Source organism: Squalius cephalus (genome assembly GCF_949319135.1).
Source record: "Squalius cephalus genome assembly, chromosome: 11".
In the NCBI taxonomy this organism is placed as follows: Eukaryota; Metazoa; Chordata; class Actinopteri; order Cypriniformes; family Leuciscidae; genus Squalius; species Squalius cephalus.
In genome coordinates this window covers 6718164-6745409 of record NC_137132.1, presented here as the reverse complement: position 1 = coordinate 6745409, position 27246 = coordinate 6718164, and the positions used below count along the sequence as shown (strand labels likewise).

The window sequence follows — 27246 nt, the reverse complement described above, 5'->3', positions numbered from 1 at the left end:
TTACAACCGAGCAAATGACTCGTTCGCGGTTCATTTGAACTGGCTGTAACTATCAACTCTGCAACGGATATAAATATCCGAACTATAGTGAAACACTATAGTTAGCAAGGTAACTTAGATCAGAAGTTTAAGACATTAAATTTCGTAAGCAGATAACACAAGTAATCTCTTTTTAAATACAAACAATACTTTATTGATTATATACTAATACATAAAGCTAATATCTAACACAAACACACGCGCACGCATACACACACATTCATACAGGTTGCTGAAGAAAGAGAGTGAGAAAGAAAGAGTTTGAAAAAAATGAGTTTAAGAGTGAGATGATGAAATCTCAAGATTCTATGCACTTAGAAGACATAACCTGAACGAACCATCAAGCATTAATTCAACCCTTCTGTCGTTTTAGGCAGGTTATTAAATTTATATCAATGCACCAGTTCAGTTTTAGTCTGGAGGTACTTGCATCTTTGCTTCTGGGGATTCCCTTGGGTTTCCCGTTCGTTGGCTGTGGTCTCCTCGTGCCTGGATAGATGTCTGTGGCGTGGATGTCGGATGGTTGAAAAGTCTTTGAAGTGGAAAGCGGTGCGTTGCAGAAGAAACGTGGCTCGAAATCTTGTCGCAAAACTTAACTTAGAACCGAGACTCACAACGGAACATAAAGGAAATGATAACACAGAAAAGGAAGAAAATTGAGAATAGAGTAGGCTAGTAAGATGGCTTGAATAAAGCTGTTGAACCCGTTCTTCTGATCTTAATTTGGGTTCCTTCGCCTGCGCGTTTGTTACATGGTTACTTGTCTGGTTTAGATCTCCATCTTTTTCTGCCCATCTCTCTTGAGAGTGGTAGCAGAGCGTTTCTTGAGGGTGAACCCAGAGAGCGAGAGCACAGAGAGAGAACTTTGTTTTTGGGTCTAAGATTTTAAACTCAAAGTTTGTCCCCCCCTCCTGAAGAGATCGGACCAATTAGACACTGGCTTTGTTTGTCTCATCGTAAATCATGCATTATCTGGGACCTCCTTACTCTCCAAGCTCTGGCAGAGAGTACAGAGGCCACAGTTTAGACATCATTACTATTATAAGAATACGAAACATTTTACCCAGATTTCAATCAAGCCATCTTGCTAGTTGTGTTCGTAAGATAGCATTGATATGAAACATTACACACTTTCATTCACACACCTAATAGTTATACAATTACATGAATTATATGGGATTAAAGCATATTAAATGGACACATATATCGTAGAAACACATAGAATGATGTATGATGTTTACAAGTCCATTGAAAATTGTTATTGAATGAGTTTTATGTATACTGTAGGAAGAATCTCAGTTTTCTGGTTTAGAGAGAAAAGAACTCTGTTTGTTCGTTCAGAGGTCCCAACGGGGGAGGGGTCAGGAATGTTGTTGTGCCATCTCTGAACCAATCCTTCTTTTAAAAACCCCCTCACATTGACAAGCTTTTCCGTTAGTTTGGTCATTAGAAGGGTCTTTTGCCGACTCTCTGGCACCGGGATGGGTGACTTATGGCTCTGGGTTTGGTGATTTGACCCTGGAATGTGAGGACTCTGTGTGGGACCTTGGTCTCTGTCTTTCTCTTAACCAGTCAGTATTCAAAGCTAGCATTGACCAGTATACAAAGCTAGCATTGACCAGCTATTTCGTTGGTGCTGGGGGGCTCTTTTAAATAGCCAGAATGCTGATGATCATGAGACGTTCTGAACAAATCTTCCCCCCTTCATTCGCGAGAAGTGGAGAGTTTGAATTAATTTTCTGGAAGAAGATTAGCTGGTGTTTGGTTCATACTCGCAGTCGTTACACAAAACATGATCAAACATCTAAAGTATCATTCAATCAAGAAAAATAAAAGTTAATATTTAATTGTCCATCTAATAGTAAAAATTTTAATGTATGACTGCTATGTAAACCATACATCAAATGTTTTTTTTTAGGAGATTTGAGCTACTTGATAACAGAGCTGTTTCTCCAGTTGTTTGCTTGGTCTTCATTTCTTTTATCATTTCTTTTAAATATTTAAATTCCTTCTTTATGTGCAAGAACATTCAACTAGTAAACCTGAATTATTTATTCATACACAAATTTTCTGACTTTGTTTGAATGCCTGAAGGAATTTTACACTGTCACGGTTTAAGAAACACATCAAAATACTGACCACTGAACTCTAGACAACATCTGCAGCACTGAAGATTTATTAACTGTTATTTTCCTAATGTTTTAACACTGAACTGATTGTTCTGATTGATACTTACTGAGCTGATCTGGATTCTTTAATCACAGGAAGAAGCTTCAGAAGAACCTTTAGTTGTTCAGTTTTATTGTCTCGTCCAACAAAATCATTAATATCAAATTTGTCCAGCTTCTCCTCTGATGTCAACAACACAAAGACTACAGCTGACCACTGAGATGAAGAGAGTTTGGCTTTCTTTATTCTTCCAGATTTCAGATACTGTTGTATTTCCTCCACTAGTGAATGATCACCCAGTTCATTCAGACAGTGGAACAGATTGATGGATTTCTCTGGAGAGTCAATGGTCCTGATCATTTTCTTGATGTACTCAACTGTTTCCTCATTGCTGTCAGATGTTCTTGTCCGTTTCATTAGTCTTAGTAGGAGATTCTGATGAGACTCCACTGACAGACCCAGAAGGAACCGCAGGAAAAGGTCCAGATGTCCATTTTTACTCTGTAGAGCCTCATTCACAGCTCTCTGATGCAGCGCAGATAATGAAACATGTTTAAACATGAGCTGAAGCAAGTCATTGACTTTAGACCGCAAACTCTGTTTGGTGATTGGGTCAAACACATTTCTGTTGTTGTTTATATAGTCGAGATGCACATAAAGAGCCGCTAGATGTTCCTGAACACTCAGATGAACAAAGCAGAAGACGTTCCCCTGATACCAGCCAAACTCCTCTCTGAAGATCTGAGTGCACAATCCTGAGTAAACTGATGCTTCTGTCACATCAATGCCACACTCTCTCAGGTCTTCCTCATAGAAGATCACATTGCCTTTCACAAGCTGCTGAAAAGCCAGTTTGCCCAGTTTGAGGATCATGTCTTCATCTGTCACGTTCTTCTCATAGTCCTTCTCATGTTTGATGTTGGTCTGAAGGATCAGGAAGTGTGTGTACATCTGAGTGAGAGTCTTGGGAATCTCTCCAGTCTCTGCTTCGCTCAACATCTTCTCCAGAACAGTGGCTGAGATCCAGCAGAACACTGGGATGTGGCACATGATGTAGAGGCTCCTTGATGACTTCAGGTGTGTGATGATTGTATTGGCCAGACTCTGATCACTGATTCTCTTCCTGAAGTATTCCTCCTTCTGTGGATCATTGAAGCCTCGTACCTCTGTCACTCGATGGACACACTCAGAGGGGACGAGATCGGCTGCTGCTGGTCTGGAGGTGATCCAGATGAGAGCAGAGGGAAGCAGATTCCCCACAATGAGGTTCGTCAGCAGCTCGTCCACTGAGGCTGATTCACTTACATCACACAACCTCACATCGCTCTGAAAATCCAGAGACAGACGACACTCATCCAGACCATCAAAGATGAACAACACTTTATATTTGTCTTTGGATATTTCCATTTCTTTTGTTTCAGGGAAAAAGACATGAAGAAGATCTGAAAGACTGAGTGTTTTGTCCTTCATCAGATTGATCTCTCTGAAAGGAAGAGGAAATATGAGCTGGACGTCCTGATTCTCTTTCTCTTCAGCCCAGTCCAGGATGAACTTCTGCACAGAGACTGTTTTTCCAATGCCAGCGACTCCCTTTGTCAGCACAGTTCTGATGGGTTTGTCTTGTCCAGTCAAAGGTCTAAAGATGTCTTTGTATTTGATCGGTGTGTCCTCTGTTGTTGCTCTCCTGGATTGTGTCTCAATCTGTCTCAGCTCATGTTCATTACTGATCTCTCCACTCTCACTCTCTGTGATGTAGAGCTCTGTGTAAATCTCATTTAGGAGTGTTGGGTTTCCCTGCTTTGCCGTTCCCTCATACAGACACTCAAACTTCTTCATCAGATTTGATCTAAACCTGTTGAGGAATTCATGGCTGTAAAATGAAAATACCACAGCATTAATAAACTCAATGTCTTTTTTTAATCATATATTTTGTTGAAATGTAATACCTGAGATCAGACTGTGTATCTTCACTCTTAAAATCTATTGGCGGAATCATAGACGCATCACTCCTCATAGACACACAGCTGGGCTCTGGTTCTGATCTCTTCTGATGAACTGAACTATAACAGAGTTTAAAGTTAAACATATTTGCCATATTCAACATATTACATATCCATTTATCAATAAAAAAATCACTCTACATAATTATTTAATTTACACTGTTATTACACAAATTGTACATTAAAATGAGTTCTTTCACAGATGTCCCTGTGTGAGCAACACTAGACTGTATGCATTAAAATATTACATTAAAACATTCTTCGTGTACATTGTTTATATCTTGTAGAATATATTACGGATAATGATCTGATAATATAAAATGCCATACTATAATCATATTTTCTCAGAAACATTATACCTGATATCATGTTGTGTATCTCCACTCTTAAAATTTACTGGCGGACTCATAGACACACAGCTGGGCTCTGGTTCTGATCTCTTCTGATGAACTGAACTAACAAAAACAGAATAAAGTTAATATATTGAATTACTGTATTTAAAAACCACATATTAATTTATCCCTAAATAATTTATTTTCACAATGTTGATAAAAAAAAACCTGTAAAATGAACTAAGTGCTCTCATATCCGTCTCTCATGTGTGAGTAACACTACATACATTAAAATATTAGCTACACATAAATAAGAATTTCTCATATATTGAAGAAAATATCACCAATATTATTCCAATAATAAAAAATCTCATGCTGTAGTAGTCATATTTTCACAGAAACATTATACCTGATATCATGTTGTGTATCTCCACTCTTAAAATCTACTGGCGGACCCATAGACGCGTCACTCCTCATAGACACACAGCTGGGCTCTGGTTCTGATCTCTTCTGATGAACTGAACTATAACATAAACAATTAATAATTAATGGTGATAAATCTGATAATATTTTCAAATAAGTTCTTAAAAGGTATTTTAATTATAAAACTGGCTGGTCTATGGTTTTCAATAAAATTAAAGTTTTTAACTTAATAAAAACATCTTCTTGTCTATAATTTAAAGATGATTTAATCTGGAGTTTATTCAAAATACCTGCAACCTGGATAAAAATCTTCATCTCTGGATGTTTGAGTTTCATCCATGATGAAGCTGAACAGTTGAAACAGAATCTGATCTTCACCACTGACTCTGAATGGAAATGACAAACAATAATTCAGCTAAACGGAACCTGAGATTCAGAGAAACAGGATCATGAGACGCGGCGTTCACTCAAATACACAATGTTAGTCGTGTATTAACACACATGCTAAATAAATCACAGACAACATGAAACAATGGAAGCATGTTTAGCTCTAACATGAAAAATATCAAACAAACACATATAAAATAACTAATATGTCCTTTAGGGGAAATAGGCTAATGGCTTAAATGCGGAAGGCACCCGTAAAACGTCTCGAGACCTGAACACTCACCTCGAAAAACGGTTGATCACATTCAGATTCACAAAATCCACCGCCGTTTCTATCAAGTAGTTGCACGTAAATTCGTGTCTTAGCTTTTATGAAAGTTTCCATTACACACTTTGAATTTGATACTCAGTATGGAATCCATTCTGGCTGTTAAATGGCGAAACATCAACTCATTTACTTTCACTTTTTATATGTTGCGGTCAAGCAAAGCCAGCCGCATTTTGAAAATACACGGTCAAGCCTATGGAGCTAAAAGAGTCTCAATAAAAATAAATGCACAAACTGCATTCACATATGCACACACAGGATACACAAATGCACACACATGATTCATAAATACACACACAGGATACACAAATGCGCACAAAATTCACAAATGCACACACAGAATTTAAAAAGCACAGAAGATTCAAAAATGCATACAAAATTCAGAAATGCACACAAAATTCATAAATACACACACAATTCAGAAATGAAAACAAAATTTACAAATGCACACAAGATTCACAAATGCTCAGGACAAGATTCAGAAATGTATTTCTGATGCACACACAAATATATCTTGATTTACAAACTGCTTGCGGTCTGTGAACTTCACTGCATTTGTGTGTGAATTTTGAGACTCCCCTGACTTGGCTCGACACACAAATGCCTTTTTTTAAACTGTGACCAATCAGATACCTCCCTTGTTTTAGCCAATCACAAGAACGCACCCCACGTGGGGGATTGTTTACTTGTAAGCCAATCACATGAAGTGCGGGCGCGGGTGCGAGCGCTAGAGCGAGGTGGGTGGAGGAGTTTTGCCAGTTGGTTGAGACCTCAAAATGGCTTCTTAGGCGGTGGGCCAAGTCCATCTATCTCGTTTAGTTTTTGATTTGACAGTTACTCAGCAGCTGTGTGGCTCATTTTTGTCTGTATGAATAATTCACAAAAAGATTAACGATTGTTTCCAACGCCAATTGTTGCACATTAAAGTATAAAAATAGATTTCATTTCGCTAGCTGATCACAAACGTTGGCTGGAGTGAGATCCAATCAACGCTTGTGTTGTTACCTTGTTGAATAGATTTGGCCAATCACGGTATTCGTTGAACCGGCGTCGCGTCAGTTTGAAGCCAAATCCATGAGTCTAGTACAGTCTACAACCCAACCTGAAGAGACCGGTGTGTCTCGGCAAGACAACGTCAAGGTAAGATTTGTTTTACAATGATTATACACCCCTATATCTTAATGCTTTTCATATAAGTTGTATTTAAGACTGCAAGCTATAGTTCGCCGTGAATATATGCGTTGTCGTTGATGAGAACAGTAACGTTAGCCACGAAAGAATGTTGACCTCGAACTCATACTCATATATATCACACACATAAACGGAAAGAAAAATGTAATTCATTTATTTGACAAATTCAATTCCTTAAGGCCTCTCCTCAGGAGGTTACACCCTAATTTGTAACTTACAATAACAACACTCCTCTACTAGGGGTTGCACGACTACTACTAGTCGATTTCTTATCAAAACAATACTCGAGTTACTCGACTACTCGTGGTTCATGCTACTGTAAATGAAAAGACATGAAATAGCTAGGCTAGATCTTATCAATAAACATTTAGGCTATTACTTCATAGCCTAATGCAACAATTACATAAGTAAACTCTCAAAACATTATAATTATGACATTTCATTTTTAAATTTTCATGTAACAGTCTAAAGCTAAATAAATAGCTGCTGTTCTTGCCTTTCATTTCAGACGTCTGCTTCTAGGGGCCGTTCACATATCGCGTCTTTTTCGCGCTCAAGGTTGTTATTTCAACCGTAGGCGCGCGGCCGCGGTGAGCACGCTCAAAATGGAAGCAACGTGGTGCGCTAGTTTTTCCAGGCGGGTTTTTCCTTCTCATCTCCAGAAATATATCTAGTAGTAAAGCTAATGCGAGGGCTAGAAATCAATTAATCCTTTGCTGATACTTCGTCGTCGTCATCATGGAGAGCGCAGTTTGGTTGCATAGCAACGACAGACGCCATGGGAGCGCAAGCGTTTGGTCTGAAACGGCGCCCAGTGACGGATGGTGTAGCAATATTGTTGTCCGGGTGGAAATCGGGAGAAATTCGGGAGAAAGGTCGGTCCGGGAGATTTTCGGGAGGGGCTTTGAAATTCGGGAGTCTCCCGGACAAAACAACCCTCAGGGTTGGCATGCTCCAGGACTACTAGATTTGTGTTAATTTCAACTCATTCACTGTGTTAATGAGTTTAACACACTAAATGTGTCAGAAAGGTTAACATAAAGATGTGTAAAATATGTGTAAACATGTGTAACATTACCACATTATGTGCTATCCTTGGCTACACACACTGTGTTAAGAAAGGTATCTAAAATCCTAAATCCTAAACAAAATAAGCATTTGACAAAATAAAGTCTGTGGTTGATTATCTTATTTATTATAATGACTGACATATCAACAATATTTTTTTTTAAAATTCAATCCAGAATAGAACAATACAATTTAAAGCAGTCAAAAAGGAAATGTCCAACATAGGATAAAACAGTTATTTTCTCAATCTCATTAGGTAACATGACACACTTCCCCACCTTCAAAATAATTTCACTTATTTCCAAAACATTTTTGGCTTGATGTACAATACACTGGTGGCCAAGTTTAGAAAATATTAAGCATTTTAATGTTTTTGAAAGAAATCTCTTATGCTCACCAAATATTTTATTTGATACAAAAGTACAGTACAGTAAACATTGTGAAATATTATTACAATGTAAAACAGCTGTTTTCTATTTGAATATATTTTAAAAATATTATTTTATTCATGTGATCAAAGCTGAATTTTCAGCATCATTACTCCAAGTTTTCAGTGTCACATGATCCTTCAGAAATCATTCTAATACGATGATTTGATGCTCAAGAAACAGTTCTCATTATTATTATCAATGTCTGTACTCCTCCATCTTTTTCACAGCATTGAAGTAAAAGTGATCATAAAATCAGTCTTTAATAAGCCAGTCTTTGGGAATAAGCATTTTGTTCACCTTTGGGAAAAATACATAAATGAACCTAAACCTAAATTAACTTATCCTGTTCAGAACTTAGTCTTGTTTAGCCAGACCTATCCCTAGACTCTATTGCAGCTTTTCTTGACCAAGGACCACCCAAGAGGACGTTTGACTGACATGTAACGCAACCAATCACAGTTCGTTTTGTTCTGCGTCATGTTTAGGGGCGTGGTAATATATGATGTTGATGTCCCTACAATAACAGACTGGCTGCATCTAATAAATTATTCATTCAAGAACGTTAAGCAAGTTTACGGCAACGATGGAGTCGCAAACTTCAAATACTTTTGAAAATCCAGCGTTTAGTTGATCCTGGTAAGTGCTCATTGTCACAGTTGTAAGCACAATAGCATTCTTCTTCCACGAGGGGTTTTGGTGTCACGGCATTTGTTTCCAGGCGAACCGATAAAGAACACGACACTCACATCTCCCGAACATCCTGTAGAATTCAACCAATCAGATCGCGACTTTGAAACTCCTGAAGTGTTTCCAGAAAAGTGTGACATATGCATCAGTCCCCTGTTTCCTGGATGCAAACGTGTCCACCAACACAAATGTGCTCAGTTCTTCTTCAGAGAAGATCGCAGTTCCAACACTATATAAAAATATAATAGGGAGAGAGAGAGAGGAGAAAATTACACAAGCATCAAATTGTTTTTAATCTCCATCATACTATAATTCAGAATATATATATTTGTAAGTAACACCCTTTTGTCAGCACATTCAAACATTTCAGTTGAACTGTAAACTAAATTATGCCAGATTAAATTTTAATACTTACATTTCCTTAATTCTCTCCAAAAATGCTGAGATCCGTAGGCTTAACTGCAATCAGGGATTTAGGCTAGCCAATTTCAACTTGTTTGCAGTGAAGGGACAGCTGTTTGAGACAAATACACAGTAAGATACATGATGCAAGAAATCCCCATGTGATGATCTTTTTCTTTCCCTCAGTAGTTAACCTACCTGTGCGCTGATAGGCTATGCTTATTAGGCACCTTCCTGGTCAGGTCGGACTCCTTGGCCTAAAAATAGATCAAAAGAATGCAAAAATAAAAACTTAAGTTGTTTAGAATGCTTGATTTGATATGAATTAATGATTTAGTGAGTTTTACTGCAATGCTTAACTTACCTGAATAAATTAAATCTGGTGAGACTGAACATGGTGGTCGGTGGAAAATGGTCCATCTTCTGATTGGTTCATTTGCTGTGTAATAAATATTAGACATAATGCAAAGGTCACTTATTTGATATAAAGCTAGCACATGTATCGTATGCTAACAGTTACCTAGCCTGCACATCACTGGTTCAAGACAGTCTATGGTTCAAGAGCACTTATGACATATTGCTAATCATTTCAGCAAACTTTCAAATCCACTACTTACGACTACATTTTATACGTAACGTTAATCAAATTAATAAAGAGCAGACGATTTTTAAAACACCCTTACAGATAACATTTTGTGTATTGTAAATCGAGTAGCACTAAGTTAAAATCTAGGTGCGGTCACGTTTACCATTGCTTGGCGAAATTTTGCGTGTAAAATCCATTTATTAATAAAGGTCTCTTCATTATCTGGAATTTCGTGTGAAAGTGGAAAAAAATTATGCCGATTTTGAATCGGGGTTTCCACGCAAATTCGCAGCATTGATCAACATAAAGCTGCTTGGTTTAACTTAGCCGTGCTTCAGCTAACTTTAGTCGAGTTTTTTGCCCGCAAAATCTCGTCGTAACCGTAACCTAGCTTTTAAACCAGTATTAAAATAACAGTAGCAGGAAATATTGTTTTTGTAAATGAACATGAGTAAAAAAAATATAATTCAAGTTCAGCTTACCTCAAGAACCTTGAGCATCACCGGCGTGATTCGGCGCGAATCATCTCCTCCCTGGTAAAAGAGGTGGTTTTCACGAACAGTTTTGACGCGAGGGGTAGTCGATAACGAAGTGGTATACATGTTTTATTTTCAACAATATAGTAAAAACAAAATAGTTGCTGTCGTTAACAGACTTACTAACGTTACTGAACTGACTGGAACTGGATTATGTTCACTCAAAAGTCACCTTATTGGTTGGTTCAGTTCGACTAGCTAATTTAAATAACGGTCGCGTTATAAAAAAATAACACATTAAAGTGTGTAAGCACATCAGTCTACTCATATTGTGTTAAATGCTTTGAGTAAATACCCAAGTTGTGTAAACTTTAAACTACACATGGATATGTGTAAAATAGATTATTTTTTTATACACAGTTTTAGTTAATATTGACACAAAATGTGTAAATTAGAGTGTTACACATAATTTGTGTAATTTTTCTACACATTCCTTCTAAGAGTGTAGACTAATTATCAGCTAAAAAGAGTGCAAATCAAAATAAAGAATGATTTCAAATCAACTTTATAGTGGTAGTCATGGAGTTATTTAAGCCAATTATGGTTGATTGTCACAGTTTATACAATGACACAATTCTGTGCATGGTTGCTTACATCTGTCAGTGGTTGGGCTTCACCTACACAACAGAACAGGTATAAGATGGAATATGGTGGAAAAATATTTTAGTTAAAGATGGCTGTTTTTGAGCTATTTAACAAAATTATTTGTGGTCAGAACTGCAGTAGTCTTAATACAAATGTCAAGATGAAAAATGTGATTGAAAATTATCTAGTAATGTGCGCTTTCTGTGTTTATTTATCTGAATATAATTCAGTTGTTTATCTAACACAGACACGGACAGGACAACATCATATCTCTCCACACCCAAATGACTACAGAGGTGATCGTTGACAATCATCACATCAACAGTACCATGATGGAGCAGGTCAAGATCACAGAGTTGCTTAGTATCCACATCACAGATGACCCATCTTGATCTATCGACACCACCAACAGAACCTGGCCAAGAAATTCCAAAAACCTCTGCACTTCCTCCCACAGTTGAGGAAGGCTCATCTCCCAAAAATCCATCCTCTTAACTTTCTATAGGGGAATCATAGAGAGCCTCTTCCTTCCACCCCCACCCTCCAATAACCTAAGGGCAGCTGATTGACTCTTGCACAAATACACTGGTAGTTTACACTATGATGCTGCTACATTGTTTTATTTTTAAATTTGCTATGAACATTTGACCCCACTTACACTGCCTTTGCTACTTGTCATGTCATCCACTTACACAATAATACTATATTAATTAGGGATAAGGCACGATTTTCAAATATTCGATTAGCTGATTTTATTATAGAATGTGCGGGATGATTGTCTTTAAAAAATCCCCATGTTTTAGTTGTGGTTATAAGTTGCAATCCTAAATTCACATAAACTTTTTATACATTTAATAAATATATTCTTAATATTTGTTGTTTTTGTTTGTGTTTGAGCGTATATATCTCAATATTAATTTTGAGACTTGAAATGTAAACTCTCAAGGGTTGGATTTCTAAATATATGTTGGTTATGTGTCTATTCAGAATGACTTCTGAGCAGCAACCTTTTTTTTTTTTTTTTGGGTATGTCATGTATGCATCACTTGCATATCATTATTCATTCACGTGAAAACATGTTTAACAGTACCAGACATTAGGAAAATATGACATATGGATGTGCCGTTACAGTCAAGTCAAGTTTATTTATATAGCGCTTTTCACAATAGAGATTGTATCAAAGCAGCTTCACAGTATTAAATTAAAATAATACATCAATGTTTGTTTCTAGTGGAAAACGTCCACGTTTGGTAATGCTGATCAATAGTATTGTTGATTGATTAATTAAATTAAATATCCCCAACTGAGCAAGCCATAGGCAACAGTCCATTTCATTAATAAAAATAATTTGTGTGTAGGCTACATTGAACAGACTTTGCCCAACTTGTCTGGGAAAAGGGAGTTACAGGGCTTTTTACATTTGAGGCTAAACGGATAAAACACCTAATTTTTACCTCAGTATTACTGAACTACATTACTAAAATTACATTTTTAATGATTAAAGCAAAATTAAAATTTCAAGAACGCAGCTTCCTGGTCACTGACAAAGATTACTTTGCCTCCGCCGTAGAATCTGTGTTCATTATTTACATTGGTTGTCAAGGAAACGGGAGGTTTTCTAACGTTATGATTACTCCTGCTTACTTGCCGGTTTAAAAAAGTAAGAGTTTGTAAGGACATTTTGCGTCAAATGTGCAAACAACAAAGTTGGAAACAATGTCTGCAGTAGCCTACTTATACGATTTTATTACATGGCCTCAGCAAAAAAAAAACGTACACAGCTGAGAGGTAAGTATTAAATTCGTAATTTCGAGGTCCGGCCCACCGCCTACCATTTTGAGGTCTCAACCAACTGGCAGAACTCCACCCACCTCGCTCTAGCGCCCGCGCCCGCACTTCATGTGATTGGCTTACAAGTAAACAATCCCCCACGTGGGGTGCGTTCTTGTGATTGGCTAAAACAAGGGAGGTATCTGATTGGTCACAGTTTAAAAAAAGGCATTTGTGTGTCGAGCCAAGTCAGGGGAGTCTCAAAATTCACACACAAATGCAGTGAAGTTCACAGACCGCAAGCAGTTTGTAAATCAAGATTTATTTGTGTGTGCATCAGAAATACATTTCTGAATCTTGTCCTGAGCATTTGTGAATCTTGTGTGCATTTGTAAATTTTGTTTTCATTTCTGAATTGTGTGTGTATTTATGAATTTTGTGTACATTTATGAATTTTGTATGCATTTGTGAATCTTCTGTGCTTTTTAAATTCTGTGTGTGCATTTGTGAATTTTGTGCGCATTTGTGTATCCTGTGTGTGTATTTATGAATCATGTGTGTGCATTTGTGTATCCTGTGTGTGCATATGTGAATGCAGTTTGTGCATTTATCTTTATTGAGACTCTTTTAGCTCCATACAAGCCAGCCGCAAAAAAAAAAAAAAAAAAAAGAAAAAAGAAAAAAGAAAAAATGTGTGCGCCTATTACTGTGAATATGGTAATTTCAGTAACAGCAAAGAGAGATCGCGCTTTCAGAGCGCTTGATTTGCCCAGATCTAGGCTATCTATCTATCTATCTATCTATCTATCTATCTATCTATCTATCTATCTGTGAGTGACGATATAATAAGATGCCATATTTCGAGAGTTTTGGTACTTTACTCTGTTATCCTTTTAATTTACACTCACGTTGTCTTAGCAAGTTTTGTATTTGACTAATGTTTTTTTTTCTTTCTTTCTTTATAGGCCACATCTAGAGAATTTTTATGTAGAGGTTTACAACATAATTATTTGCACAAAAAAAGCAGTAAAATAAAGTACACATTTTACTGCAGCATTTTGGAGTTATGTCACATTATTTGACTACAGAGGCCTATAAATACCTCATTTCTAATAAGTAGAAAAAACTAATGTTCTGCTGAGCACACTTCAGAGCGTTAAAATGCTGAATGGTACGGCCTACGAACTCATAGACTCAGCACGCGCAATTTAAGTCCACGAGACCTAAAGTCCTCATGAAGTGCGCCATTTGGGACAGGGCCATTGGCTTCTGTGCGTCAGATGCCATGTCACTTAATGTTAAAACTGCTACTGACTGTTTCGTTACTTTCTCAGACAGGTGCTTCAAATCCCTCATGCTGGATCTGTGCCCAGTTGTTAAAAAGTCAGAATGGAAAGCAAAATATATTTTAGCGCCAGCCGCCCCTGGTTACAAATACTTAAATTCATATAACACTACTTTAACGTTACTAAAGATACATATCGAGTGACTGAAACAATGTTTGTCATTTAATAGACTTATTTGATCACACCGAGTTGACAGTTTCAGCGTTCTTGTTTGTTTTATTTTCAGGATCTGAGGTGAATTATTACCCATTGTCGCTCTCAGTGTGTCTGGTCACCCAGATATTCACACACTCATTAGACGCTTTTTACATTAAGTAAATTAAGTAAAGCACATAAACAATACCTGAGATTTTCATTGTCATATTTTGTAAGTTGATGTTCCAGTCGGGACTTCAAAGAAATAGATGGTTAGAAAAAAAACGTATGTAACATTTTTTTAACATAACGTATGTAATTTTTTTGCGTGTTGCGGCATCGCGTCTGGTTTGAACGCAGTGTAAAAACTGACAGTCAATGTAGAATGAATGTACAAATAGTTAATAAAACATTGATGTGATGGAATGGTTTTATAAAAAATTCCAGGGAAATTCTCCCTAATAAAGTTCCCACTATGTTTTACAAAAATAAAATCTCTAGCGAACGCATGCTATTTGAGCATTTGGCAAGCAAAATCTCCTTAAGTTAGACTGAATGATCAGACAGAAAGACAAATTTGAGAGTACAGTACAATAATTTAATGTTTACAGTAACACAAATGTAATAAACAATAGATCCATCAGATTCACATAAACACACTTATATTTAATTCTAGTTTTCAGTGATTTACTGCAGATTACTCAAACCAGAGTAAGTGTGTGAAGCTGTTTCATTCATGACACGACATGAACAAAAGTTCCCAATCCACGACAAAAGTAAACCTAATCCAAGCTGAACTGAGACTGTTAAACTTAAGCTCAGCTAAGACTGTTGTTTAGGAGCAAATGAAAATTAAGGCTGTAAATCATCAAAACAACATGGAATGATAAAACAACAAAAAGGCAACACGTATATTTTCTTGTATAAATGTTGACAGCACTAACATAACAGAGGAAATAACCAAAATGACAAGACACTGTTTTTAAACATTTTGTTTGATATTTTGATGTGCATTAATTGGACTCATCTTACTCTCACCTCTACAGAAAGCTAGAATTACTGGACAACATCTGTTTTATTGCCATATTGAATATTTATAATTCAGTGAAATCATTTTAGAAAGACTTAAGATGCCATATTGAATCAGACACCAATGAAAACAAGGCTGTGAGAGATATTAAACAAATTGTTCACCCAATAAAATTAGTATTTCCACAAATTAAGTGGAAAAAATGTGCAGGGGGGAAAATACAAAAAAGTGATGCTGCATTGATGTCATATTAAACTGATTAATAAAACCAACTAGAAAAATGTGTTATTACTAGTTGACAGTTGTGATGTGATATAAAAATAACTGAAATTGCAGCAGCTCCAACAGTTAATGATAGTTAGTTAGGTATCTGTATGCATTAGTTTGATATTTACTATATTTTGATAAAGATTTCATATTATTATAATATTAATATAAATATTGTGTAAATGTACTTCTGTCCCTCACAGCTTCATTTTCATTCACATCTAAACTGATAAGAGTGTAAAGCAAGAACAGTCTGCGGCTGCGCTCATCCTACACAATCTATATTATCAGATTATTATGAACTCCAATAAAGTAAATCAATAATCTCACAGATTTGCCAGATTTTACAGCGGGTGAGGATGCAGGTTTAGTTGATCACTGCTGTCTGAGAGCCCGAGCGAGTCGGCGGGAGTCAAGCGATCATTTTCTCTTGGCCTTGATCCTCTTTTTTCTCATTGGTCGGTTGAGGCTTTGGAGGGGGCGTGTCCAGCCGCGCCCAGGTTATAGGCTCCGCCTTCTTCATGACCACCTCCACTTTAGAGGCCATCATGTTAACAACACTCTTACTGATGTCAATCACCTGTCAAACACACAATCATATATCAACAAAAGACCCAAATACACTGCAAAATCATGACCTTTGAATTCTTATTTTGTCATTAATATACAGGGACAAAACCATTCAATGGATCATGTCTAATAAACACAACAGGTATTGTGCTTTTCCCCTTATTTGTGCTGGAACGTCATCTAATGGATGAAATTCACACTATAAATCATTGAATTAAAAGTGTTAAGTCTCTTTTTCACACTTTTTAGTACTAATGTAATCCAATCAAATATGGCATAAATTGTCACAGTGTTGGTTTATGTTCCCTGGTGTCCACTAGAGGTCCGCTTCCCCCATGGTGTCATTTCATTAGGAACTGCATTCCCCACAATCCTTGTCTGCACTCATCACTGTTCATTGCACCCAGCTGTTCCCCATCATGATTGTTAGTTTCTGTGTGTATAAATACCCTGCCTGTTTAGTGTTTGTTATGGAGTCCTTGTTATTGTCACACCACCTCTGAGGTCTGGTTTTGCCTGTTTATTGTTTATTGCTGTCGGAGGAGGTGGTCGAGAGGAATCCTGACACCATTCTCCACTCTGGCCCCTCTTCGACCCTGGGCTGGTGATGTCCAGCCCAGAGCTCCATCCGCCGCGGTTTCCGTCCAGCCCAGAGCCTGCACATCGCCATCAGAAACGGCGGAGGAGGAGGAAGACCTCCAGCCTCCCCAAAGACCCGGAGGTCGTCCTCGAGCAGCTCGCCCTGCCGGCGCCTCCCCAGCGACCTGACACGTCTGCCGATCCAGAGACTGTTCACGTAACGTCTGCCGATCCAGAGACTGTTCACGTCACGTCTGCCGATCCAGTGTCTCCGGACAAGATGGCCGCCGCCGAGCCTGTGTCTCCGGACAAGATGGCCGCCGCTGAGCCTGTGTCTCCGGACAAGATGGCCGCCGCCGAGCCTGTGTCTCCGGACAAGATGGCCGCTGCCGAGCCGGTGTCTGTTCCTGCGCCGGTGTCTGTTCCTGAGCCGGTGCCTGTTCCTGAGCCGGGGTCTGGTCCTGAGCCGGGGTCTGGTCCTGTTTCTGTTCCTGAGCCGATTCCTCTTCCTGAGCCGGTGTCCGTTCCTGTTCCTAAGCCGGTGTCCGCTCCTGTTCCTGTGCCATGGCCTCCCGAAGGGTCGTCTCCTCCCTGGCCTCCCGAAGGGTCGTCTCCTCCCTGGCCTCCCGAAGGGTCGTCTCCGCCCTGGCCGCCCGAGGAAAAGTCTCCGCCCTGGCCACCAGATGGATTGTCATCTTCGCCCTGGGTGCCCAAGGGGAGATCTCCGCCTGTTTTGCCCTGGCTGCCGGCTAAGCTGTCCCCCCCCCCTGTTCCTGTTCCCCTCCATGGACCTGGCCCCCCATCCCGCCCCCTGATCCTCCACCATTCCACCCCCCGCCTGGACTCTTGTTTTGTTTGCTTTTACGTCTTGGAGCATCTGGTAGCCGCTCCGTAGAGAGGGGGTGGGGGTATGTCACAGTGTTGGTTTATGTTCCCTGGTGTCCACTAGAGGTCCTCTTCCCCCACGGTGTCATTTCATTAGGAACTGCATTCCCCACAATCCTTGTCTGCACTCATCACTGTTCATTGCACCCAGCTGTTCCCCATCATGATTGTTAGTTTCTGTGTGTATAAATACCCTGCATGTTTAGTGTTTGTTATGGAGTCCTTGTTATTGTCACACCACTTCTGAGGTCTGGTTTTGCCTGTTTATTGTTTTGTGTTTTGGATTGCCTTATTTGGGTTTTGACCCTTGCCTGGACTAGTTGTGAGTACGGATTTTCCCTAATAAATACTGCATTATTATTATCTTCCCTCGTCTCCTTGAGTGTGGATCGTGACATAAATAAATGGAAGTATGAGAATTACATAGTTAAATGTAATATATATTATAAGTCATTCATTTCAAATATATATACACAATTTATATTTGTCTACCAGTGTTGTTTACTATTTAAATACTATTATTTATATATATATATATATATATATATATATATATATATATATATATCTCATTGGATGTCCCTGAATTTCCTCAAATTAAATGATAAGAAAACTGAGATATCAGTGATCGGCTCTACTGCCTCAGTCAAAAGGATGGACTAGTCCTTTGATATTGATGGAACTCATGTTAAGCCTTCGTCATCGATTCGTAACCTTGGTGTCTTATTCAATCCAACTCTATCTTTTGTCTCTCATATTTCTTCTCTTGTTAAAAACTCTTTTTTCCATCTTTGTAATATTGCTCGTCTACGATCTTCTCTCACTTTAGCTGATGCTGAAACCTTAATTCATGCATTAATCACATCACGGCTGGACTATTGCAATGCATTATTTCTTGGTCTTCCCAAAAAACTTATTGCAAGATTACTATGTTCAAAACTCTGCAGCAAAGTTCTCACCTCCACTAGGCGTTCTACTCACATTACTCCTCTGCTTCATGACCTTCACTGGCTACCTGTGGCATCACGTATCCACTTTAAGGTATTGCTTCTAACGTCCAAAGCATTAAACGGATAGTTCACTTTGAAATTAAATTTTGGTATGTTTTAGCTTACCTCAAGGGCATCCAAGATGTAGGTGTCTTTGTTTCCGCAGTAGTTTCAATTTTGATATTTTTAGGTCAAACCGTTCTTGTCTGTCAGTCATATAATGCAGGTCTATGGTCACCACCTCAAAGAGCATGCACAGAGTCCAAATTAAACAATTCCCCATCGTAAGTACACATTGATGGCCTAAGACACGAAACGAGCGGTTTGTGTGAGAAAACGAACAGTATTATAGTTCTTAGTACCATTTCTATTAGCCGTCTTACCTACAATCTCTGTTCTGTGTAAATGAGTGACGTACACGCACGAGAGATCACTTACGGCGCTTTCCGGCGCTTGCGCAGACTAAGCCAGAACGCACGCACACGTCACACACCAGGAAGCGTGCACGCCCTCAGATCACTTGTTGGTTGTGTACAAGAGGTAAAAATGATATAACTGTTCGTTTTCTCACACAAACCGCTCGTTTCATGTCTTAGGCCATCAATGTGTACTTACGATGGGGAATTGTTTAATTTGGACTTCTCTGTGCATGCTCTTTGAGGTGGTGACCATAGACCTGCATTATATGACTGACAGACAAGAACGGTTTGACCTAAAAATATCAAAATTGAAACTACTGCGGAAACAAAGACACCTACATCTTGGATGCCCTTGAGGTAAACTAAAACATACCAAAATTTAATTTCAAAGTGAACTATCCCTTTAAATGGTCTTGCTCCCAAATATCTGTCTGACCTACTCTACCCTTACCACCCTGCCCGGTCCCTTAGATCAGCTGAACTTGGTTTATTGTCTATCCCTCGTTTCCGGTTGTCTACTGTAGGTGGAAGGTCATTTAGTGTTAATGCTCTTCAATTATGGAATTCGCTACCTCTTACACTACGCAATATGTATTGTAATGTACATTAAATATATTGTAATGTACAATGTAAAGCGACCTTGAGCTATGGAAAGGCGCCATATAAATAAAACTTATTATTATTATTATTATTATTATTATAGTATTCATTGTTTTGAATTAGGTAAAAAAATAAATAATCAGCTTTCATTTTAATTTCACTTTTAGTATTTTTGCTGTGCTTTTTGTCATTTTTATTTATTTTAAACTTTAAAAAAAAAAATTCAGCTTTAGTAATTTCAGCACTTCATCTAATTTTTATATTATATTTTATTTCAGCTTTATTTCAACAACACTGTTGTCCACAAAGTAATTTTATGTACTTAAGGAATATTTTAGAATAAAAGTTTTTTAAGATCATAACAAATTCAAACTTTTCAATACAAGTGTAAAAAAACAAGTTTATCAAATTGTTATTATAGTTAACTAAAACTGAAAAAAAAAAACATCAACTGAAATCAAATGTAATATTGTAATATAAACATTACAAATATTTTTTAACTTATTGTATTTCAGCCATTTGCCAAGGCAACATTTTAGTTTAATTTGAAGTACTAAAATATCAAACTAAAACTGAAATAAAAAGTAAACAAAAAAAAAAAAATATGAAAAAAAATTAAAAATACAACAAAATGAACTAAAATTCTAAATATAAAAAATAAAAAGCTAGTTCAAAATATGAATAAATCAATAATGTTATCTCAATGACACTAAATGTGTTTTAAGGACAGATAATGGCTGGTCACTGAAACTCACCCCCCACAGGCTCATCTTCAGCTCAAACTCTTTTTCTCCATCAAAGATCAGACGCATTTTCAGCTGCCGAAAAAATCATTCATCAGACAACAAAAGTACAGACCATTAATAAATAACATCACCACACTGGACAATGGCAAAAACACATATATCACTTTAAACAGTCGAAGTCCCTCACCGAGATGCTGTTCGCTTCCACAGAACAAAGCTCAGGATTCGAGTTCTTTGCATAGATAGACATGGTCACATGACTTCCTGTCTGGTGCCAATCAAATCGACATGGAGCCACTTTGTTACCCTGCAGAGACAGAAAACACACGCGTGTTTGAGAATCATAGTATATCATGTGATATTGACCTGATGGACATGAAGCCATTGCTCGGCTCACCGTGTCTTTCCTCCACTGGTGTGATCCTTTATTACAGCCCTCCTGAGACAGGAATGAGTTAAAATCAGACGTCTTCCTCTTACAGCAGCTCCAGTACTTCATCCTGAAACCATGCATGTGCATAAAATACCGTCTAAAAAGGTGAAATAGTCGCTTTCAGCATCAGTTATAAATTCTCCTCACCCCTCGTGGAAGATGGGCACTCCGGGATGATATGAACACGTTTCTGCATCAGTCTTTGGTCCGTTGTATGTCTGATAATCATAATGGCATAATATTAGCACACATATTTCCCTTAAAAAATAGGTTAACACTACTGCATACAGAAAGGTTCCATCTGTTAACATTAAGTATATTAGTAAACGTGAACTAACAATGAAAAATACTTCTAAACCATTTATTAATTTTCATTTATAAATATGCTGATAGATCAAATAGATAAAATCTAAAATTGTATCAGTTAATATTATGTAATGTTCCTGAGCTGACATTAACTGACATTGAACAGTTGTATTTTTTAACAAAGATTAAAATAAAATACTGTGACAAATGAACAACTCAATGTTATGATGCATTTAATGATGTTTAAGAGGCCATATGATGTCTTAATTTTGGGCTCTACAAGAATAGGTTTTCATGCTTTCATGTTCAAAAAACACATTATTTCCCCATATTCTCCATAGTTGCAGCTCCTCTCTTCCCAGTCTGTCAGTAAAGCTCTGTTTAGTTCCTGTCTCTATGAAGCCCCTCCTTCTGAAAAGCACACTGTGCTCTGATTGGTCGGCTGGATCAGTGTGTTGTGATTGGTCAAGTGCTTCAAATGTGTTTGGGAAATGTCCCGCCCCTTACCATAACCACCAGTTTCAACACACTACTAACTAACTCAACCAGGCTCCGCCCCTTTATTCTGCGTACAAATTATTATAATGAGGAATATTGTGACGTGTTCATTCCTGGAAGAAACTCAAGACTACAATGGAGGCGTTTCAGTGAGTTCAGAAACAGAGACACTGATATAGAGAATAACTCCTGCTGGAGGGACTCAAACATGCTCAAACAGCAACATTACACACTAAAGAAAGATGAACATGGAAAAATCATAATAGGTCCTCTTTAACTAACTGTAAAGTTACAATAACATACAGCAGAAATGTTCTTCTAACCTTCGAGCAGCCTCCATTTTTACACGCCGTCCCAATTTTGACCTCACTTCCTTCCTCTTCTGGAGGTCAGAAAGATGCACATGTCAGGTTTTGCATGAGATGGTCAAGTAACTAAATAAATCGAGAATGAATCTAGAACCTCCTGCAAGTTTATAATGATGTAACATCACCTTTCTCTTGGAGCTGAGCGGCGTCTGCGAGTCTGAGTTTCTCGAGCGTCTGGTTCAGAGACGGGGAGACTTTCCTCTGCAGCTCCACCAGTGGCTCCTCAGCACTGAAACAACATTTATAAAGCGCTTTATACAATACAGATCCTTTCAAAGCAGCTTTAGCAGCCATTATAGCGATGATGAAGACGATGATGAAGAGGAGGAAGAGTTACCTGGGTCTCTGGATGGACTCCAGTGGTTTGGGGGCCTGGATGATATACTCATTAAACCTGGGCTTCAGATCCTCCAGCTCTTTCTTCTCTCCTGAGACCTTCACGTCTGGTTTCACGGGTTCAAGCGGCTTCTCGCTGTTATGAGGACCTTTAGTGCAGCCCTGACAGAGAACGAGCCATAAAACAGGAGACATTTGCATGCATTTGCTTTATCTCAGTGACAGAATTCATGGATATCGAAGAGATAAAGGAATTTTACATGGTTCTGATATCGGTTAGCAGCTGAGAGTGAGAATTTGAGCACACCAATGCAAAACAGAAAACAGTTGTTCTCTCTCTTTTCTTCTGAAGAAGCACGCTGTGTTTAGACACCATCGAACACAAAAACACATTTATTTGCGTGTAAAATGTTCTGCTGAGATCTGAGAATGAGACACTTACCGCAATACTAAGAAAATCCGAGAAGTCTGTTGTCCGTCTCTTACAACACGACCAACCCTGAAGAAAGCAAGAGATAAAGAAAGAAAGAGGGTTCGTTGGAATGTCTTTTAAAGGGAAAAACATGCATTATTGCTCCCAGAACAATACAAAAACATTTCTCAGAAGACTGACACCAATAAGTACCAATAAACAGTACAAAATAAAAGCTACGTGCACTTAAAGGAACACTCCACCATTTTTTGAAATAGGGCTTATTCGCCGTCTTTCCTACATTTAGATAGGTGGGCAAACGCATTTTTGTCTCAGTGCATGCATTGTTTTATTTTGGAAGCGCCACCGCTAGCTTAGCTTAGCATAGTGAATGGAATCCTTTGTTGCCAGCTAGCATGTCATGAGTAAAAGTGATAAAAAAAAAAAAAAAAAAAGATTTACTTCTTGTGGCCTGCGTATTCACAACAAGTACAAATAGCAATGCAGATTAAGACTAGGCGATTTCCTAGACAGATATTGACTTCGGACTATATTGGGGTGAAGCACAGGCGAAGCACTGCAACTTGGGCGCAGTGAGACTTCCAGAGGTAGTGGAAAACACATTCGGTCGGATCTCCGTCTACTGATCTAATGCTTAAACATTATGGGAAGAGATTTAGCAGACAGGATTTAAACTTTGTCATCTGAAGACCCAAGATTGTTTTGACGATGAAAAACTCAAGCACAATGTTCTCTCACCATTCCTGATATCTAACACACTCTCACAGCGTTCGGCTGATCTCGTGTCTGTCAGAGCAGAAATTACAGTATGTTCTGTGTGTTTTTCCGTCGTCTCCGGTCTTGCTTCATATGTAAATTGCATGAGCTTATTCTGTCAATTAGATCGAAAGATCTGAATAAACCCTCCCCTCGAAGAAATCAGGACAGAAGTGGTTTAAAGTGGACAAAAGTGACTTATTAAAACACCAGGTGTAAACGGGAATGTGTCTCCCTCGTCTACTTGTGATCCGATTGACCAAAACGCATCTTAATTCCAGGTGTAAACACGGCCTAGAATGAAAAGAATAAATACTTCATATATCCACGATCTTCAGACACTCACCTTCAGAGCATCATGAAACACAGGAACTCCAGGATGGTACGTACACGCATCTGCAAAACATATCAGTCATGAAACTCTAGTCTAGAGGGGTGCAGGCTGATGGTCTTTTACATGCAATCTTCAAGCAGTCATTACTGCATGGCAAAAGCTGATTGGCTTCTGCTGATCCTGTAGCCAATGAGATCGCTTGCTCAACATTTAAAAAGTCTGGTAGTTTGTTTGCTGTAAGCTGAAGTTCCTCTCCACCTCCCCAGCTCCACCTGCCTAGATCTGCTACAGGATTTATGTATATTATTTATGCAGCAGCCGCATATCTTACATGATCTGTGTATCTATTAGCAGTAGCGAGTCCATACTTGCTCTGTAACAGTAATAACCAACAGCAGTGTAGCAGATCTAATCTGCCAAGACCAAATACATTAACATTACCATATTCAATAACATGCTAAAACTATTCAAGAGTTGTCATGATTGAAATTATTTTACACTTAAAATCACGTGTAACATTATTATCCAATCACTTATTTTAACATTTGTGAATCATTAGATCATTAGTAGTGGCAGTAGTGTATTATTAATTATTTTTTTTACATTACTGTTTTTATTAAATTAATTTTTTTTTTTTTTTTTCTTAAATACATTTTTCTTGAATCAGAGTAGCTGAACCTGAATGAGGGAGCAAAATAAATGTAAAACAATGTTTCAAGGATTTGTTTTTTACCATTTTTTTTTTTTTTTCAGGAAAGTTCAGGAAAAAAGCAAGTAAGCTATAATTAGACAAACTTGGGTAACACTTAAAATAATATTAACTAACATTATATGCATGTTTGTCAAGCAGTGTCAGTGTTGCATGTGATCACAAATATCAGTTTAATATATGTATAATTATTATATAATAATAATAAATAGATAATTCAAATAAAATATTAAATTTAAAATGATTTGTAAGTTTATGCTTCAAATATGTAATGTTTCAGGAAAAAATATGGCAAATATATGAAGTTATGTGGCATTTTCCTTTGATCTTTTATACATTAAATAATGTTTGGTGATGTTTTATTATAATGTAAGAGCCCTTGATAAGGACAGTAAGTTACATAATTCATTGAGCTCTAGTAGTATGCAGTGCTGTCCAGTTCACTAACACACTTACATGCATTATATTCTACAAAGCAAGCCTTATATTTCAATTAACAACACTGCATATTTCTGACTCCGTTGTGTTTCTTACAGAAACCAGAGCCATGCATGCTAATAATAGACAGCGCGGTACACAAAAAATAAGTAACACTTTAGATTGTGAATAAACTTTGTAACTATTAGTGTAACAAACACTCACCCTCCGGATTGATTTCTGGATCAAATCGCTGCCCGCAGCCTTTATTATAACACAGCACAGACATTGCGGACGGTTCACGATACAGATGAAGTATTCACAACTCGTAATAACAGTTTTTTTAGTCTTTTATTGCACTGAATGTTCGGTTTAGATGTCTGGAGCGCGCGTGTATATTGTGCCTCGCGCTGGATTTTTCCTCTGCCGGAAACTCGCGACGCGTTCGGGAAAATTCGCGAACTTTTCTGACACTCGACTGCAGAAACGGAAATAAGTGGGTATACCGGTACCCATATTTCTATAGAACGGCGGTCAGAATTAATTTACATGTGATAAATGTGGTGGGTCTATTAATTTTATTTTTATATTATGACGATTCGCTGTGTATTTTTAATTTAATGGCTTTTAGGGTTTCTCGTTGTCATCATTTAATGTAAATTATTGTCCTGCTGATATTGGTGTTGTCACGTGGCAGCTGCTACTTTTCTCAGCGCTCGTCAGGATGAGCAAATCACAGTCGATCACGATTACTATAGAAGTTGTTTTATAAAATTAATTTTCTAAAAAAAAAGTGCTGTGACGGATTTACATTTCTATCAAAGATACCAATTCTTGGAAATCAATACATTTAAACTTTTAAGCTTTCTAGTGTACAGGTGTCTCTAATAAAGGAAATTAATGTCTTGAGATTTTAATGTTTGGATGGAGGATTCGTGTTTCTGGGCCGCCAAACGCCCCCTGGAGGAAAATAATTTTATGTCCAACGAGAAACAATTATTACCTCTAGAATTTTCCGCGATACACCCGAACCAGCACATGGCAGCGACTCGTGCAACATCGGCAAAGCTCGGGAAAACGGTCTCTAGATGTGGTTCAGGTTCCCCTTTTAATCCAAGCACCAACAATAATTGTGTGTATATATATTAGGAATACATCACTAATATGTAATTTAATGCACCTTATCACTACAAATATGCTAATATGCTTACTTAAATGTGATAAGCAGGTAAAGTTTTATTTAAAAAAAAAAATCATGAGAAAAATAGAATTTGGTGATAAAAATATTAAAAGAGACATAGCTTCTGTGCATTTTTAACTTTTGGGGAATTAAAAAAAAATACATGCATATATATTTCCCCCCTCAAAAAACAGTTACATTGTTATGTTATATTTTATATACACACATACAGATGGCTATTGCTGTATAACCTTTACATTAGATATTGACTTTAAATATTTAGAAATATTTGACATGGTAAGAAATACCACTACTCCACCATTCCAAGAGACATTTTATTATACGTTACTCAATGACACAATGGTAATAAAGGCACAAAAATCAACGTAAATCAACAAACCATGGCTTTCCAACCCAGATTTTCAGTCACACTACCCTTAAAAAAAAAAAAAAAAAAAAAGAGGGAAAAAAAAGAAAAGTGGCAAATTAAATAATATTGTTGCTCAGATTCATTCAGATGTCAGTGTATCCAAGCAAACTGGACTATTTGAACATATTCTGGATCAGTAACTACATGATTTCTTACTAAAGAGTAAATCTGAAGCATAAACAAAATCCATTAATATTTGGTGATTACAAACCTGAAAAACAACATGAATAAAAACAAGCATCAGAACACTGTCTAGTCAGGATAATAAATTCTAGTTCTGCATGTTACACACAGCCAGATCACTGAATAATGCGTTTACTAGAGTTTGCGTTGGGTGCTGGTGACTCTGCAAACCAGCCGTTGTTGATAAACTGCACGTCCAGTTCTTCAGCCCCTTGTGCACTTTAATGACATTAGTGCTATTATTATCTGTTCTCATACTGACACAAACAAGCAAACTAATGTTCTCTGCTCAGCACCAAATAGAAGGAACAGCTCACCCAACAAATACAGGATTAAAGGCACACTATGTAAGTTTTCACCACT

General features: G+C 37.7%; 2 protein-coding genes across 2 annotated transcripts in view; both read right to left on the bottom strand.

The window, feature by feature from the left end:
* Positions 1-5825, bottom strand: part of LOC307167542 (NACHT, LRR and PYD domains-containing protein 3-like) — a 33865-nt gene extending 28040 nt beyond the window's left edge. The window contains exons 1-6 of the mRNA XM_079886719.1: positions 5634-5825; positions 5254-5349; positions 4950-5063; positions 4568-4663; positions 4155-4268; positions 2276-4078 (exon numbers count right to left, since the gene is read on the bottom strand). Coding sequence (XP_079742845.1) covers positions 2276-4078; positions 4155-4268; positions 4568-4663; positions 4950-5063; positions 5254-5303 — 2177 coding nt within the window. The 5' untranslated portion in view covers positions 5304-5349; positions 5634-5825. The remainder of the gene's footprint in view (positions 1-2275; positions 4079-4154; positions 4269-4567; positions 4664-4949; positions 5064-5253; positions 5350-5633) is intronic.
* A 9860-nt stretch (positions 5826-15685) lies between these two features.
* LOC307167619 (cysteine and histidine-rich domain-containing protein 1-like) lies at positions 15686-25578 on the bottom strand. Its single transcript, XM_079886870.1, has 11 exons — positions 25316-25578; positions 23977-24026; positions 22884-22940; positions 22443-22603; positions 22231-22334; positions 22061-22119; positions 21081-21151; positions 20898-21000; positions 20688-20807; positions 20510-20572; positions 15686-16292 (listed from the first exon to the last, which is right to left on the bottom strand). The coding sequence occupies exons 1-11, from the start codon at positions 25377-25379 to the stop codon at positions 16125-16127; spliced, it is 1020 nt and encodes a 339-aa protein (XP_079742996.1). The 5' UTR covers positions 25380-25578; the 3' UTR covers positions 15686-16124.
* Between the last annotated feature and the right edge of the window lie 1668 nt (positions 25579-27246).